General features: G+C 42.4%; 1 protein-coding gene across 1 annotated transcript; it reads right to left on the minus strand.

Annotated features, from left to right (window-relative positions):
- Window positions 1-4,779: 4,779 nt before the first annotated feature.
- Window positions 4,780-15,120, minus strand: LOC132825714 (transmembrane protein 250). Its single transcript, XM_060841124.1, has 2 exons — window positions 15,035-15,120; window positions 4,780-5,424 (listed from the first exon to the last, which is right to left on the minus strand). The coding sequence occupies exon 2, from the start codon at window positions 5,261-5,263 to the stop codon at window positions 4,844-4,846; it is 420 nt and encodes a 139-aa protein (XP_060697107.1). The 5' UTR covers window positions 5,264-5,424; window positions 15,035-15,120; the 3' UTR covers window positions 4,780-4,843.
- Window positions 15,121-16,858: the final 1,738 nt, after the last annotated feature.

Raw genomic sequence — 16,858 nt, forward strand, 5'->3', positions numbered from 1 at the left:
ATAGCATACTGTACCTTGACTCTATGCTAGTATAAAATTATTCAGAACACACTATATTTGGAGTTTAAGGAATGTCATTTTATGAAATGCAATCTCCAGTCAATAAAGCATAATGGAATTAAACTGCTTTAAAGTCTTTCTATCGCCAATGACTGTAGCCATTCATTAGTTCCATTTATACTGAAGATGATTAGATTTGGACTAATGGGATGCTAATCAAGGGGGCTGACTCTGTGGACTTAATATACATAATGGAAACAGTTAAAATCAACAGTATCATTTAACTGGTTTAAATGCAACACACACACTGCTGAGCAAGATGAAGAACATGGTTCTGCACTGGATTGTCAATATACAGAACAAACACACAATAGATAGCAATCCCTGAATTCCAAGGGTTCTATATAATGGGATGTAGAGGGATTATAATCCATGATTTCACAAGTGCCAACAATTACAACTATATGAATCAGGCCTGAAGCCTTAACAAGGAATTACCCCACCGCCCTGTAGCCGACCACTTCAACTCCCCCTCCCACTCCGCCAAAGACATGGAAGTCCTGATCCTCCTCCACTGCCAAATCCTAGCCACCCAATGCCTCATCTTCCTCTTAGGTACCCATCCAATCACATGGCATCAACTCTAATTTCACCAGTTTCCTCATCTCCCCTCCCCCCACCTCATCTCAGATCCAACCCTCCAACTCAGCACTGACCTCTTGAACTTCTCCCATCTTTTCAGACCATCTCCCTTCCTACCTATCCGACCTATCACCATCACCCACCACCTGTATCCACCCATCGGCTTCCCAGCTACCTCCCCCACCCCTGCCAACACCCTTCCTATTTATCTGTCAGCCCCTTTGGGACCCCGACATTCCTGATGAAGGACTTAGGCCCAAAACATCGACTCTCCTGCTCCTCAGATGCTGCCTGACCTGCTGTACCTTTGCAGCACCACACACACTCTGATCTCCAGCATCTGCAGTCCTCAGTTTCTCCAGCTAATTATGCCTGCCTTCTGAGTAGCACAGGAGGCATAAGAGAGATTAGCTTCAACCAAGAATATCCCAATTAATATCATAGAAAGCTCTCTCATATACAACTTTTATTGGCCAGATAAACTTCCACTTAATCATACATTTTACCATGTGCCCTTCAAACAGTAAAATCAATACTGATCAGATGGATCACATGTTGGGAGATGTGAAATCAACCATAGCTTGTTGCTGCTCATCATTTTGGGTCTTTGTTTTTAAACAATCTCCTAATATAGGTCAAGAAAGAAAAAGTAAATAGCAACAAAAACAGAAATTGCTGGAAAACCTCAGCAGGTCTGGCAGCATCTGTGGAGAGGAATCAGAGTTAACATATCAGGTCCAGTGACCCTTCACATCTTAACGTAAGTAGCATACCTATATACAACAAATATTTCAAAACAAGCTGTCTAAACTGTCCTCACATAAATTCAGTACAGCTACGGCACCCAATTAAAAATGACCTAGCAAAAGCCACTGATTTCTACAACTGTGACATCATTTGCTGCCAGGTTTTCCAGAAGGCCCGGAGGAGTTGATAGGCTGAATAGATTTTACTGATAAAATATGGCCTAGATATGGTGCACCAAATTTCAGGTGATTTCATACAACATCCAAATGAACTTTTTTATGGGTTTTTGAAAAGTGTACATCTGAATAAAACATTTAGATATTGAATGATGTGGTGCATTAGAGCTGTCATACAACTCCATTTTTCTGATTGTAAATTATAACGTTAAAACATTTAAAAAGGAAGAAACCTTCCAGATTAGAATGTTCAGAGCTCACTCAATGCCAAGCATGAAACAGCTGAATGAATATGAAAGAGAAGCTGAAGTATTTTGGAACGAATGAGGCTTTCTCTATTAACAATTGTTTAATTTGTTCATGTTTCTGTGCTCAGAAATTCATTCAAAACAGTCAGGATGTGAGAAATGATGGTAACACCATGTTTATTTTAATTCCGACAGAGCGTGGTGGTTGCCTCCTTACTGTTTTTACACAAAACAAAAAGTTTGAGAGGTTACTTCAGAAAGCACTGTCAACCATTGAGTGTCATCTTGCGTCACCAGTATTCAGTTCCAGAACATAAGCTCGCACAACACAGATGGGAGCCTTTCAGCATATTACTCCATAGTCAGCTCTTTGATTTATCTCATTGGCTCTACTGTCCAATATATTCACCATAGCTCTGCAAGGTTTTCCTCGTCAAGTATATATCTAGCCCCTTTTCAAAGTTACTGTTAAATCTGCTGTAACAGCCCTTCCAGGAGGTGCACTCTAGATCATAACAACTCGTTCTGTAAATAAAATTCACCTCATTCCCATGACAGGTTTCTATCCCATTAGGATATTAACAAACATGTGTTTTTCATGGCCCGGTACCATCCTATCGATTAACTGATATTTGAAGTCTCTGCGGTGAAATTTCAAGGGGGAGGCGATGACTATTAATCCATGAGACCCAGATAACGTTTTGGGGACCTGGATTGAATCCTTCCACAGCAAATGGTGTAATCTAGATTCAATTTTAAAAATTCTGGAATTAAGTGTCTAATGCTAATCATGAACCAATTGTTGTCAGGACAAACCCAACTGGTTCATTAATGCCCTTTAGGGAAGGAAACTGCCACCCTTACTTGGTCTGACCTATATGTGATTTCAGACCCACAGCAATGGGGATGACTCTTAACTGCCCTCTGGACAATTAGGGACTAGGAATAAATGCTGCCTAGCCGGTGATGTCCTTATCGCATAAACGAATAAAGTAAAAAAAAATGTTTGCGAATCATGGCAATATAGCACTTTAGCCATAGGTGTTTCTATGCTTCCTGCTGCTCATTACTTTAACTAACCCGAAACGTTCCATTCTGTTATTTCTGCCTTTGATTCCCTACTTTGGGCCTAGTGCAGGACTTGAGGAGATGCAGCACTGGTTTTCAAGATGGCAGCGATGGCAGGACAGCCTCTGTGGTTGGCATTGGTTAGCTGCAGCAACCCTGACTTGGTACTCCTGGTGGATTAATGGCCAGCGGTGGTTGCAACAGCTGCAACATGGTAAGCCCGGCATGTTGCTCCTGGTGGCACAGCAATGGTGGACCTGGATTGGGACTCCTGGAATGGACTGTGATGGCAGGGTGTTTGTGGGCATAGACCCCATTGTAGAGACCCTCCACGCCCCTCTCCATGTCAAGTGGAGCACAAGGAAGGTAATACTTTTACTTGTATTTTAATTATATCTTAATATCTTTTGTAATTCAAAATGGCACTGGAGCATGGTGACATGTTACACTTTTCACTAGTTATTTGTTAAACATAAGTGACGATAAATAATTCAATTCAGTTCAACTGAATGTAAGAAAGGTACCTCACTTTCCCCCTAACACACTGCATAGTTGGCTGCCTCAAACACTGGCAGTAGTAACTTAAAAAATCTGATCTGCTTTCCCAATTTTCCCTTCAGTTTCTGCTTTCCATGTTCATGTTTATCCCTTCTACTCCAGAAAGGTTTTGCTCAGCTTTTATCTTCCCATGAAGAGTCATTGGATTTCAAATATTGACAGATTTTCCATCCACAGATGTTGCCAAACCTGCTAAGCTTCTCCTGGACTTTATTTTTGTTTCTGATTTCCAGCATCTGCAGTTCTTTGCTTTTATTTATCTTACCATATACTTTTTAAGCTTTCTATTGCCTAACTGAGATAGTATATTTTTTAAAAGCACGTCTTAACTCTTCCTGTCATCAACATATTGCTGCACGGTTCCACAAGCAGGATGCAGCTTCCAATTGCTCAGTAAACTGGCTATTCAAATAAAATACATGGAAAAGCAGATCTTTTGATCATATCCAATTCTGTCCTCACCCAACATGGAAAGGCTGCCTGAGTTGGCAGCAGCCAGAGCAGGTCACCTCAGCTTGAGTTCAGCACAGATTGGAGAAGCAGTCTCGAGGGGAGGCCAGGTGCTGTCTGCTTGAAGGACTTTAATACCAAACTTTTCATTTCTTTATTTTCTAATTTATTCCTAAGATCCTGTACCTAGGTACCTTTGTACCTAAGATGGTACCATAATGGTGACTTTGTCAACTTTTCACTGCGAATACATGTGACAATAAACCTAATTCTAACTTGCACACATGGATATTTTCCAGGAAGAGGGAAACAATTGCATTTCTTTTCCCCTCTTCCCGAGCCATTTGTCATGAAGTGCAATTATAGGAGTCCTATCTCTGAGGCATGAAGATCAGGTAGCTTCATATAGATCTAGATTTTGGGAATCATCATAGTCTGTGTAGCTTAATTCCAGAGTAGCCAGTTGGTTTAACATTGTGGCTTGAGACATATTGATGGAGTGCTGCACTGCTGGAGGTTTATCTTTTATATGAAACTTTAAAACAAGAAATTAACATTGTGTCCAGGATATAAAAGAGCCCATGGCACTATTTCAAAGAATAGAACTCGAGTTATCCTTGGTGTCCTGGCCATATCTGGTCATTGTCACATTACTGTGTGCAAATGGGCTGTCAGGTTTCTTACATTTCAACAAATTACTTGATTGACTGTAAAGGTTTGAGAAGTTCAGTGATCAAAAAGGACATTGTATAACTGCATTTTCTTTTAACACACTTCAGTGGAAATAGAGCATGGGGATAAATGGAGAAAGGAAATGAGAGAGGGGGGCAATCCTTGATTCATATATTTTAAATTAATAAGTTAAAAAATCAAATAAATCTTTTTGCAGGATTGTAAACAATATATTTTACATCATAATGCTCATAACTTTTCTCTTTTCACATGTGCTCGTATTTACATATCAACAAAGACCATAAAACACCAGCCCAGTCCTCCAACTAGCAGCATGGTCACATGGATCCCATAGATAAAGAGTTCATTGATCGTGTTGAAATCAACACGCCTGCGCCCCAGCAACAGGAGCACTATGGACAGCTTGTACTGAAAGCGCAGAGAAACACGAATGGAGAAGTACTGGATACAGAACAGGATGGACAGTGCCACCCACAGCATGGACGTAAAGAGACTGCAACTGAAATACAGCAGGAAGCGGACAAAGCCATACATCCACCGCGATTTCAAGTAAAGGTCAAAGTTGTTGTACTTGGTCCGGACAAGATGAGTGGTCCGTACGGGGCCGCATGCCGAGTGCAAGCATGTAGTGTGGGGGCCATGGAAAGAACGCACCCGGCGGGGGATTGGGATTACAGGCATCAAGGCAAGTTGTTACAATGTCCCCTCGTTGATTGGAGCCCCAGGAAAAGTGACTTTGCTAAAAGGAAACAAATCATCGTCTGTTACTGGTCAACAGCCTCCCACTGGTTTCCTGTGTAGCTGAAGTCTATGATCTGCCATGTCTCTTCTGAAGACAATCCCTGCAAGAGAAAAAAAGATCAAATCATAGAAAGAAAACATATAAATGAAGCATTCTTTAGTTCTACTGCAAGGTTTCCCACCATTCTCCTCATTTAATGTTTCATCCCTCTTGAAGATGTAGAGTTATATAATGGACAGGAGCAGCAGATCACTCATCATGGGGAGGTGGTGGCACACTGCAATGTCACTGTACTAGTAATTCAGTGTACAGTGTTCTGGGGACATGGGTCCCAATCTTATCAATGTCGCTATTGAAACCTGAATATGGAATTTAAAAAAGCTTGTCTAATAGCAACCATGTTACCAATTTTGACTGCAGTAAAAACCCATCTGTTTCACTTCTGTCCTTGAGAAAGGAATTCTGTCATCCTCCCCTGCCTGTGACTTCAGACCCACAGCAACATGGTGGACTCTTAACTGCCCTCTGAGCAATTAGGGATGGGCAATAAAAGCTGACCAAGCCAGCAACACCCAAAAATATTGGATGCCCACAAAGGGGCAAGCCTTTCTATCCAGGTGTACCAATGCTAATCAAGAGCAGCCATTTCACACACACCTGTAACCCTCCACCATTATTGATCAGCCTTGTGAAACTGAATCAAAATTAAGAGTCAGCAATTTAACAGGATGGAAATAAAACAATTAAGAGTCTACCTACATTTTAATATCCACTTGCTTATAAAGGGATCTACATAATCAGTGTGAAAGATTTTGAGTTATCATTCACAGTTAATACTAAAGCTAGCCTTGACTGAGATTTTAATTCTTTGGAAACTTGGCACATTTGGTGCCCTAACAGTCCTCTTCTGTAACCTGTCCAGGTCACTGCCTCTGATTATCTTATTAGAGCTAACTGTCCACCAAAACATAAATTAGAATAATTATTTCCAACGAGCTGATGTTTAAAATGGGTTTCTGAAGGCGAATCTCCCTCTTTCAGGCATGTAGTTTCTTAAGTATTTCACCAATCATGATCTCTCTCCACATTGCACCAGCAGATTTATTTTTCCGATAGCTATTAGATTAGATTCCCTACAGTTAAAACAGGCCCTTTGCCCCAACCAGTCCACACTGACCTGTTTCCCTCTGACTAATGCACCTAACACTATGGACAACTTAGCATGGCCAATTCACCCTAACCTGCATATCTTTGGACCGTGGGAGGAAACCGGAGTACCCGGAGGAAACCCACGCAGACACGGGGAGAATACGCAAACTCCATACAGACGGTCGCCCAATCAAATGCTATTTTATGGGTTATACACAGCTGACCTTTTTCTTTATAAAAAAGACAAATTTTGGAACAATCTGTTAGGGATAGAGACAAGGAAAGTAGTGTATCATTCCAGCAACAATCCTGTAAATTTGAACTGCATCCCTTATTTCCTTCTATCTTCAATATTGCAATAATTTATAATGGGGCATATAATTTTTTGTTAAATATAACTTGTTTTAAAATCTGGTCCTCAGCTGTGCTACTGGGTTCACAATTTCTATTCTTGCTGTTCATTTCTGGCAAATTCATTTTTAAGACAAAGGAGATACCTGAACCCAGGAGACTGGCAATGTGAGAGGACAAGGGAAACCAAAAAAATAGAGATTAGAGACAATATCATCGAACACAGGCACAGAGACAGGCCATTTGGCTCAACCAATCCATTGCTGATGTCCACTCGAGCCACCTCCCATCTTTCTTTCTCTAAATTTATCCAGACAATCATCTATTCCTTCTCCCTCATTAGCTTGTCAAGATTCCCCTCAAATGCTTCCACACATTTTAGTTCAATACTGTGGTGGCAAGTTCTAAAGGATTAGTAATAGTTTACATTCATACAGCAGTTTTGAAACACAGCCAAGCATCCCAAATGCAGAACAAAGCAACCCAGTTGATTGGCATCTCAACCACAAACATTCACTCCCTCCACCACTAACATAGTGAATAGTAAACACCGCTGCTACCAAGATGCATGGCAGAAATTCACCAAGGCTTCTTTGGTGGCACACTACTATCTAGAAGGACAACGATAGCAAATGTATGGAAACAAAACCATTTGCAAGTTCCTCTCTGAGCCACTTCTCATCGTTTCTTGGAAATATATTGCCATTCCTTCCACCCAGTGTTGTTGGGTCAAAACCTTGGAACTCTACCTAAGAGCATTGTGGGTGACAGCAATTCAAGATAGCTCACCATAACCTTCTGAACAGCACCCAGGGTTGGGCAATAATTTCTGGACCAGCCAGTGAAACTCAGGAATAAATAAAAAGAAAGCTGCAGAGTTAGGAGGAGGAGGAATTTGGATCGAGGAATTGGGAGATGTTGGAGTTGCCCATGGCTGAAGAGAATTGTTGGTTGAGGCAACAGTTTCCACAGTCAGAAACATGGCCTTCATGCTCCTGACAACCAGACAAGATAATGAAGTTTTTCATAGAAATCTTAGCAGGAAAGAGAAAACTTGCTGTTTAGTCAAGTATAGAAGGGAATGTCTAGATTAGATTAGATTACCTACAATGTGGAAAGAGGCCCTTCAGCCGAACAAGTCTACACCGACCCTCCGAAGAGCTACCCACCCAGATCCATTCCCCTTCTTTTACCCCTGACTAATCCACCTAACTCTACAGGCAATTTAGCATGGCCAATTCACCTGACCTGCACATCTTTGGACTGTGGGAGGAAACCGGAGCACCCGGAGTAAACCCACGCAGACACGGGGAGAATGTGTAAACTCCACACAGACAGTTGCCCAAGGCGGGAATTGAACCCAGGTCCCTGGTGCTGTGAGGCAGCAGTGCTAACCACTGAGCCATCGCGCCACCGTCTAGTCCTGCCATAATTAAAGACTTTTTAAGTAATTACCATTACATATTATACATGTAGGTATACTTACATTATATGTGCAACTAACTAACATTCTTCAGACAAATAGCTAGATAGAAGTATTTAACATGATAGTACATTATTATCTATTACAAATTACTTACATAAACCATTTTTATACACATTGCCCACGTCACTAGTTTCCTCAGGTTGATCATGTGTGCGAAGTTAAATTTCCAATCTTACTAATAGTACCAGCTTTTCAGTCCAGAAACACAGAGCTACTTAAGATACTGCACTCACTCAGTGTTACCCTATTCAAATACTGTACACTGATTATTTAATGAGTGCAACTCAGATGAATTACAATGGCAAGACAATAGCGGCATGATTCACAAACATCCAGTGGTATAAAATCAGTCCTGAAATAAGAATAAAAGAACTCGGAGCAGGAGCAGACAATTCAGCCCCTCAAGCCTGCTCCGCCATTTAATGCAATAATGGTTGATCTCATCTTGGCCTCAACCTCACATTCCTGCTCGCTTTCCATAACTCGCCAACTAAAAATCTGTCTATCCCCTCTTTAAAATTTACTCAGTGTCCCTGCATCCTTGTACTCTGGGGGAATCAATTCCACAAATTTACAACCTCTTGAGAGAAGCAATTTCTTCTTACCTCGATTTCCCCCTTCTCCTAAAATAGTGACCTCTCATTCTAGATTGGTCCACATCAGGAAACATCCATTCCATATCTACTTTGTCAATCTCCTTTCGCATCTTCTATATCTCAATTAGATCTCTTCTCATTCTTCTCAACTCCAGAGTGTAAGCCTAAACTGCTTAATCTCTGTTCACAAAACATACCCTTCATCTCTGGAATTAATCCAGTGAGCCTCCTCTGAACTGCCTCCAATACAACTAGATCCCTCCTCAAGTAAGGGGACCAAGACTGCATGTAATATTCCAGGTGCTGTCTCACTAATGACTTGCAGCACAATACTTCCCTATGTTTATTCTCTGTTCCTTTAGGCAATAAAGACCACAATTCCATTTTTCTTCTTTATCATGCACTGTACTTGCATACTTGTCTTCTGCTGTTCGTGCACAAGGACACTCAGATCTTTCTGCATGGTGGCTCATAGTGATATCATGGTATCCAGAGCAAATGTATGATCAGTCAGTCAGAGGTGTCTGACTTCACCAGAGCAATATTACAAAAAAGAAGAAAAACCAGTGCATTTTGGAGCTGGAATTCTACAAGCAGAGACCAAACAGGGATTCCAGAAAGGGTAACAAAAATAGAAGCATTTCAGGCAGTCATCTCTCACAAACTATTCTCTCCAAAAAGGCAACACAAACTAAGCCATGAAAATATCAACTAACAGGTATTGTGTTTTAAAATGGAAAAAAAAGACTTATTATTACACAACAACAAAGGACCAGCTTTATTTATTGGCCAACTTTCAGACATTGGTGTAAAATTACCTTCTCTTCACACAACAACAAAAAGTTACAGTCGAGTGCAAACGCGGGGAAACCTCAATACATTTAAGCAAGAGTTGCAGAACTCTCTTCAGGTGATACTGTCTCACAGATTAAGTTTCACAACAAACACAGCAGAACAAGCAGAGACCAAACAGAGATTCCAGAATGCTAGCAAAAATAGAAGCATTTCAGGCAAAATTAGTCATCTCTCACAAAGCATACTCTCCAAAAAGACAATTACCGGTGTCATTCTCTCAACAGGCACAATACCCTTGGTGCCAACTTGAGAACATTGGGTATACTCATCACCATTTCCTTATTGTAAATAAAATGAGCATGAAGGTTAATATGATTGGAATGTGGACAGACTGCTCATACTCGAGTATGGAAGAAGTAATACCAAAGTCCAAAGTATAAAATATTAGTCAATGATCCTTCTGTGCTGAAGAGCATTTTTTGGATTGAGTCTCTCAAATTACTTTTGAATTTTCTACTCGATGAAAGTTGTTTTAAATTTTCAACAAAGGAACTCGGGACAGGATCTTTTGGGGGTCACAATTCCAATGCCAAGATCAAATGGAAGACCTGGCCCTTCACCAGAATGGTCAATGAGCAGGTTCCTGACACTGGAGGGTCAATACGTGGCTTACTGGTGTTGTCAGAGCAGCAGCTTGCAATGAAGTAAAGGGAGAAGGTACTTCAATGTGCAAGTATGCAAATAGGTGAAGCAATCGGTTACAGAGCTTTAATTCAGAGGTCCTGAGCTTTAATTCAGGCCAGTGTGAAGGGATTAAGACATGCTCTGGCAAGAATGACCCTATATTGCAGAATTGTTACAGTGCAGAAGCAGCCATTTGGTCAGTCATGTTTGCACTGTTCTCCACAAGTAACTCCCCTTCTGCCCAGTCCTGCATTTTCCTCCTTTTCAAATAAACATCCAATTCCCTTGGAAAAGCCTTGATTTGAATGTGAATCCAACAAATTCTCAGCCAGTACATTCCAGACCCTAACCCCACACTGCATGAAGAAAGCACTTTCTCATCACTTCTGCCAACTATGTTAAATCTTTGTCCTCTTGTTTTTGATCCTTTCAGGAGCGGGAAAGATTCCTCCCTTTCTACTCTGTCCAGATCCCTGCTCTGCTATTCAATTGGATCCTGATACATGCGTATGTACCACACACAATTGGATCCTGATCATCTCCACTTTCCTGCAATATCTCCACATCCCTTAATATCAATAGTTTCCAGAAACCTATCGATTTCTTTCTTGAACATGCTCAATGATTGACCTTCCACAGCCCTCTGGAGTTATCTCCCACAGTCCTCTAGGGGTGGGTGGCAAAAAGCTATTGTTTGAATCACAGTTCATGTACGTATGTATTCCTATCAACAGGCTCCTCCCTACCCACCACCCCACACCAAGTCTGGTCCCTGTTAGTGCTCCTGCCACCCCACTAATACCCCCCTATTCTGCCTCACCAAAACCCCTACAATGATACCTTCCTACTTACCTAGTGCTGGGTTCCCAGACTTAGACAGTGGGGACTACTTACAGTCCCATATCTATCTTTTCTGTCTGGACCCCTCATGATCTCCTCTTAGCTTTCTCCTCTCAATGGAAAACTGACATAAATTCTCCAAGCTATCTTCATAACTGAAGTTTCCCATCTCCTTATGAACCTCTTCTGCACTTGCTGCAATGCATGAACATCTTATAAAATTAAAAATGATTCGCATGAAATTATTTAAGTCGGTTTAAGTCCACTTTTAAAAGCTGCATAAAGGCTTTTGTTTCACGTCCAATTTCTAAGGCCATCCTCAGATGGTCTCACACTTGCCTTGGTCAAATTCAAACATGACTCTAGAAATGTATACGGTATCTTCCTGTGAAACTAGTTCACAGCAGTGTTACAAACACAGTATAAATATAGTATTAAGTGCCTCAGCATCAGTAACTTGAATATACATTCTACAGAATATCTAATGACATCACTGTGACAGCCAATGAGTAGGAAGATGGGCAGGATTTATGGCTGAACCAACAGCAGAATCTATTTTAACAGAACGCTACAGAATAAGCATTCTACATAGTCTACTTAAAGAACCTCAATAAACTACTGCAACAGAATTCATGGCCAAGCCTACAGAAATATCTTTGACAGAAGCAGGCGATTTCTCCAGCAGAGTATCATGAATGGAGTAAAGCTGCAATGTTGTAACGGGATTGAAAGTGAATTTGCTTAAAGTGCAGGGAGGGAGCTTTATTTTACATCTTTATTTAAATCTTAATGCGTCAGTCACAGATAAGAGTTTTATGAACATGGTCCAACTACATTACGGTTTCACTTTTTGGACCTGATATTATAATAGACTTCCATTATAATGCAAACTATGTACTTAGAAAAACAATGCCAGTTACTTAGAGTAAGGGACAGGTGACTTACCAATTATTTTGATGTTAGTCAGGAATAGCGGTGTTTGAGTAACTAGCCAAAATACTTTTCATTTACATGCCGTACTTCCTACAATTTAAGTCACTGAAGTAGAACTAATTTCAAAGAACATTTCTTTTGCAAACACAATATTTGCATTTCAGTGCTGGAGGCCTTTATCGAGAGATGAGAGTTCTATGTTTTACATTCGTCAATTTGACTACACTCTTCCTTGTTCATTCTTGACATTGCAACTGGAAGAGATTGGAAGACAGCAGTAACAGGTATACAGCTAAAGGCTGTATCAGAAACTGCAATCATGTTGCAGACAGTAGCAAAGAAAGCAAAGCAAGACCAGAAAACACACAATATCTACCAAGAGTTACCAACTGACTCAGATCACAGCAAGGAACTTCCTGGATGCATTTTCCTGCTCCTCAGTTGTTTCAATGTTAAGAATTCAAAACTTGGGAGATTCCTGAAATGAGATCCAACCCGAGAGGACAGAAGATACAAAAGCTTAAACACCCGTACCAACAGATTCAAGAACAGCTTCTTCCTCGCTATTATGGTCTTAAACTTAATTACAAATTTGTTCTCAGAGGTGAGGGTGGAGACAGCAGGGTAAAGCAGACCATTGGAAGTGAAAAAAAGCTGGTTTTGCCACAGGAGGTACATTTATGACATCTATTTCTAAATTATTTGAAGAAAATGTGAGTACTAAAAGCAAAGAATTCTAAATGTTAGTGGAAAATGCCAAGAGAAGGAATTGGAAAATTCCATCCTAATAAAAGACATTTCTAGAAGAATTTAACATTAAGTGGGATGAAGAAATTACAACGGCGCAGAGCTTCAGTGAAGTTATATCTGGAATAGTGCATCCAGTTTTGGTCTCCATATTTAAGGAAGGACACACCTGCACTGGAGGTACAGATAGTAGATCAGCACTTGGTTGAGGTGATTGTCCTACAGTAAGGGGCTGAATAAATTACATCAATATTTTCTGGATTTTGGAAGAGGTAATTCCATTGAAACATACAATACCCTGAGGGTTTGACAGCATTGAGGCAGAGAGATTGTTTCCACTGGTTGGAGAATCTAAAATACATAATAAGGGCCAGATCAAGTTGGACTAAGGTGATGAGAAATCACTTCACTCCAATGACTGTGAATCGTTGGAAATATCTATACAAAAGATTATGGACGCTCCATCAACTCCAACAGACAGCTATTTGATGTCAAGGGATAGGAGGACAGGGAAGAAATGTGGAAATGAAGCCCAAGATCAGTCACAATTAACTACAGAGCAAACCAGATGGGCCATATGGTTTTTTTCTTGCTTCTATTTGTTGTGTGGATCTGAAAAACTAGTTTCAGTCATGCCAGGCTAGCAGAAAGAGATTCAAGTGCAAAGATGTGATGAGTAAATTTAAGGCTGATTTTTTTTTTAGTTAAAAAGATGACCAGATTTCAGAAAAGACTTGCATTAAGACTGCTCACTATTCCAGGATTAACTTGGGGAAATACCTTTATCGGGCAGAATTCTTTCATTGTACTTAGTATGGTATCCTAGAGGTTTCTTATTAGGAATGCAGTAGTCCAGCTTAATCAATCTTTTGTCATAGCACACCTTTTCAACACATGGCTGTTCCTTTATGCCACACTGAAGGGTTGCTTATTCTTCAAACAATTTGCTTATTTTTAAAAAATCTTCAAATAATAAACTAACTTCCTTTTTTCCTTCAAATTCGTTTTTTTTCAATAAAGGAGAACACTATCAATACTCCTGGAGTGACAACCATTGTCAACATACATACAACACATACCATTAATACTTAAAACCAAAACACAAATGGTACACAAATATTCTTTCATAGGAACAAAAACCCACACGTCTCTCTCAACAACTTGAGCCTGTGGGAAAATAATATTCAAAATTGAGACAGCAGGATAAGTAAATCAACTTTGAATAAGCATACATCCAAAATTAGTGCCAAGTCTGGCTCAGTAGGTAGCACCTTCGCATCTGAGTCAGAGGGCAAGCCTCACCCCAAAAACTTAAGTGTTATTAATGACAGGTTTCACGAGGGACTGCTACCTTTCAGATACTCAGACAGATGCTGTGGCTGAGAGGGAGAACATATCTATGAAAAGCGAAGAAACGGAGTTAAATGTGATTAAACATTACCTCGTTTCCCAAAGAAGAGGGAAGGATTAAATGTCACAAAGGAGCACTTTGCTTCACTAAAGAGGGATTTTACTCATTGAAAAAAAACCCTGAGACAATGAGACAGTAAACCCCAGGCCTCGGCTCTTGAGGTGGGGGAGGTGGGGGAGGTGGGGGGTGGGGGAGGTGGGGGGTGGGGGAGGTGGGGGGTGGGGGGGGTGGGTGGGGGAGGGGGGTGGGGGGGTGGGTGGGGGAGGGGGGTGGGGGGGTGGGTGGGGGGGGGTGGGGGGGTGGGGGGGGGTGGGGGGGGGGGGGGGTGGGGGGGGGGGGGGGGGGTGGGGGGGGGTGGGGGTGGGGGTGGGGGGGGGGTGGGGGTGGGGGTGGGGTGGGGTGGGGGGGTTGGGGGGGTGGGGTGGGGGAGAGGAGAAGAACCCCAGTCCCAGGTGCCTCCAGGCCCCAGCCCCAGCCCCCGGTGTCTCCAGGCCCCAGGCCCCGGTCCCAGCCCCCAGCCCCCAGGCCCCAGTCCCAGGTGTCGGTGAGTCGGTGAGCCCGTGCCCAGTGCCCAGTGCCCAGGCCCAGCTCCCGGGCCCCGAGCCCTGTCTCCACCCGCAGGCCTCTCCGCTCTGTGCCTCCCCCTTCCTCAGGCTCTGAAGCAGCACTCAGGGTGTTACCGCCAGAGACCTATCGCTTCTGTTTCTGTCTGACTTACATGTTGAGCCCAGTATCTAATAACATTCGCGCTGTTTGTAAACGGGAGGCTTGTTCCCATCTCCTCAGCGACCGCTCACATCTTACGGCAGGTCGCAAAGAGCAGCGGCAAACTGCCCCCTGCAGGAGGAAGTGTGAACTACATAGAGCTCACATGGACAACAGGTACATGTTCATGACCCACACACACAGATACATGTTCATGTACCACACAGATACATGCTCATATACCACACACACAGATACATGCTCATGTAGCACACACACAGATACATGCTCATGTAGCACACACACACAGATACATGTTCATGTACCACACAGATACATGCTCATATACCACACACACAGATACATGCTCATGTAGCACACACACAGAGATACGTGTTCATGTAGCACACACAGAGATACTTGCTCATGTCCCACACACACTCAGATACATGCTTCATGTAGCACACACACAGATACATGCTCATGTAGCACACACAGAGATACATGCTCATGTAGCACACACAGAGATACATGCTCATGTACCACACACAGATACATGCTCATGTCCCACACACACTCAGATACATGCTTCATGTAGCACACACACAGATACATGCCCATGTCCCACACACACAGATACGTGCTCATGCAGCACACACAGATACATGCTCACGTAGCACACACACTCAGATACATGCTTCATGTAGCACACACACAGATACATGCCCATGTCCCACACACACAGATACGTGCTCATGCAGCACACACAGATACATGCTCATGTAGCACACACACAGATACATGCTCATATACCACACACAGGTACATGCTCATGTAGCACACACAGAGATACATGCTCATGTAGCACACACACAGATACATGCTCATGTCCCACACACACAGGTACATGCTCATGTAGCACACACAGAGATACATGCTCATGTACCACACACACAGACACATGCTCATGTCCCACACACACAGGTACATGCTCATGCAGCACACACAGATACATGCTCATGTACCACACACAGATACATGCTCACGTAGCGCACACACAGATACATGCTCATATACCACACACACAGATACATGCTCATGTCCCACACACAGATACACGATCATGTAGCACACACACAGATACATGCTCATGTCCCACACACACAGGTACATGCTCATGTAGCACACACACAGATTCATGCTCATGCACCACACACAGAGATACATGCTCATGTACCACACACACAGATACATGCAAATCTACCACACACACAGGTACATGCAAACCTTCAAGGTTTGTGTGAAGATTTATAGCTCGGGTGCTCGTTGTTGTGGTTCTGTTCGCCGAGCTGGAAGTTTTTGTTGCAAACATTTTGTCCCCTGGCTAGGAGACATCATCAGTGCTCTGGAGCCTCCTGCGAAGCGCTTCTTTGATGTTTCTTCCGGTATTTCCAAATCAACAAACACATCGGCCTGGACCCAATATACCAACCACTACAGCGGACAGCTGAAACTGACACCCGGAAGCGGCAAGGACTGACCACTATAACTACCGGAAGAAACATCAAAGAAGCGCTTCGCAGGAGGCTCCAGCCAGGGGACGAAACGTTTGCAACAAAAACTTCCAGCTCGGCGAACAGAACCACAACAACATGCAAATCTACCACACACAGATACATGCACATGTGCCACACAAAAGCACATTCACATGTACCACACACAGATGCATGTACATGTACTGCACACGCATATACATGCACATGTGCCATACACAAGCACATGCACATGTACCACACACACAGATACATGCAATCTACCACACACAGATACATGCACA

Source organism: Hemiscyllium ocellatum, chromosome 21 (assembly GCF_020745735.1).
Source record: "Hemiscyllium ocellatum isolate sHemOce1 chromosome 21, sHemOce1.pat.X.cur, whole genome shotgun sequence".
Taxonomy (NCBI): Eukaryota; Metazoa; Chordata; class Chondrichthyes; order Orectolobiformes; family Hemiscylliidae; genus Hemiscyllium; species Hemiscyllium ocellatum.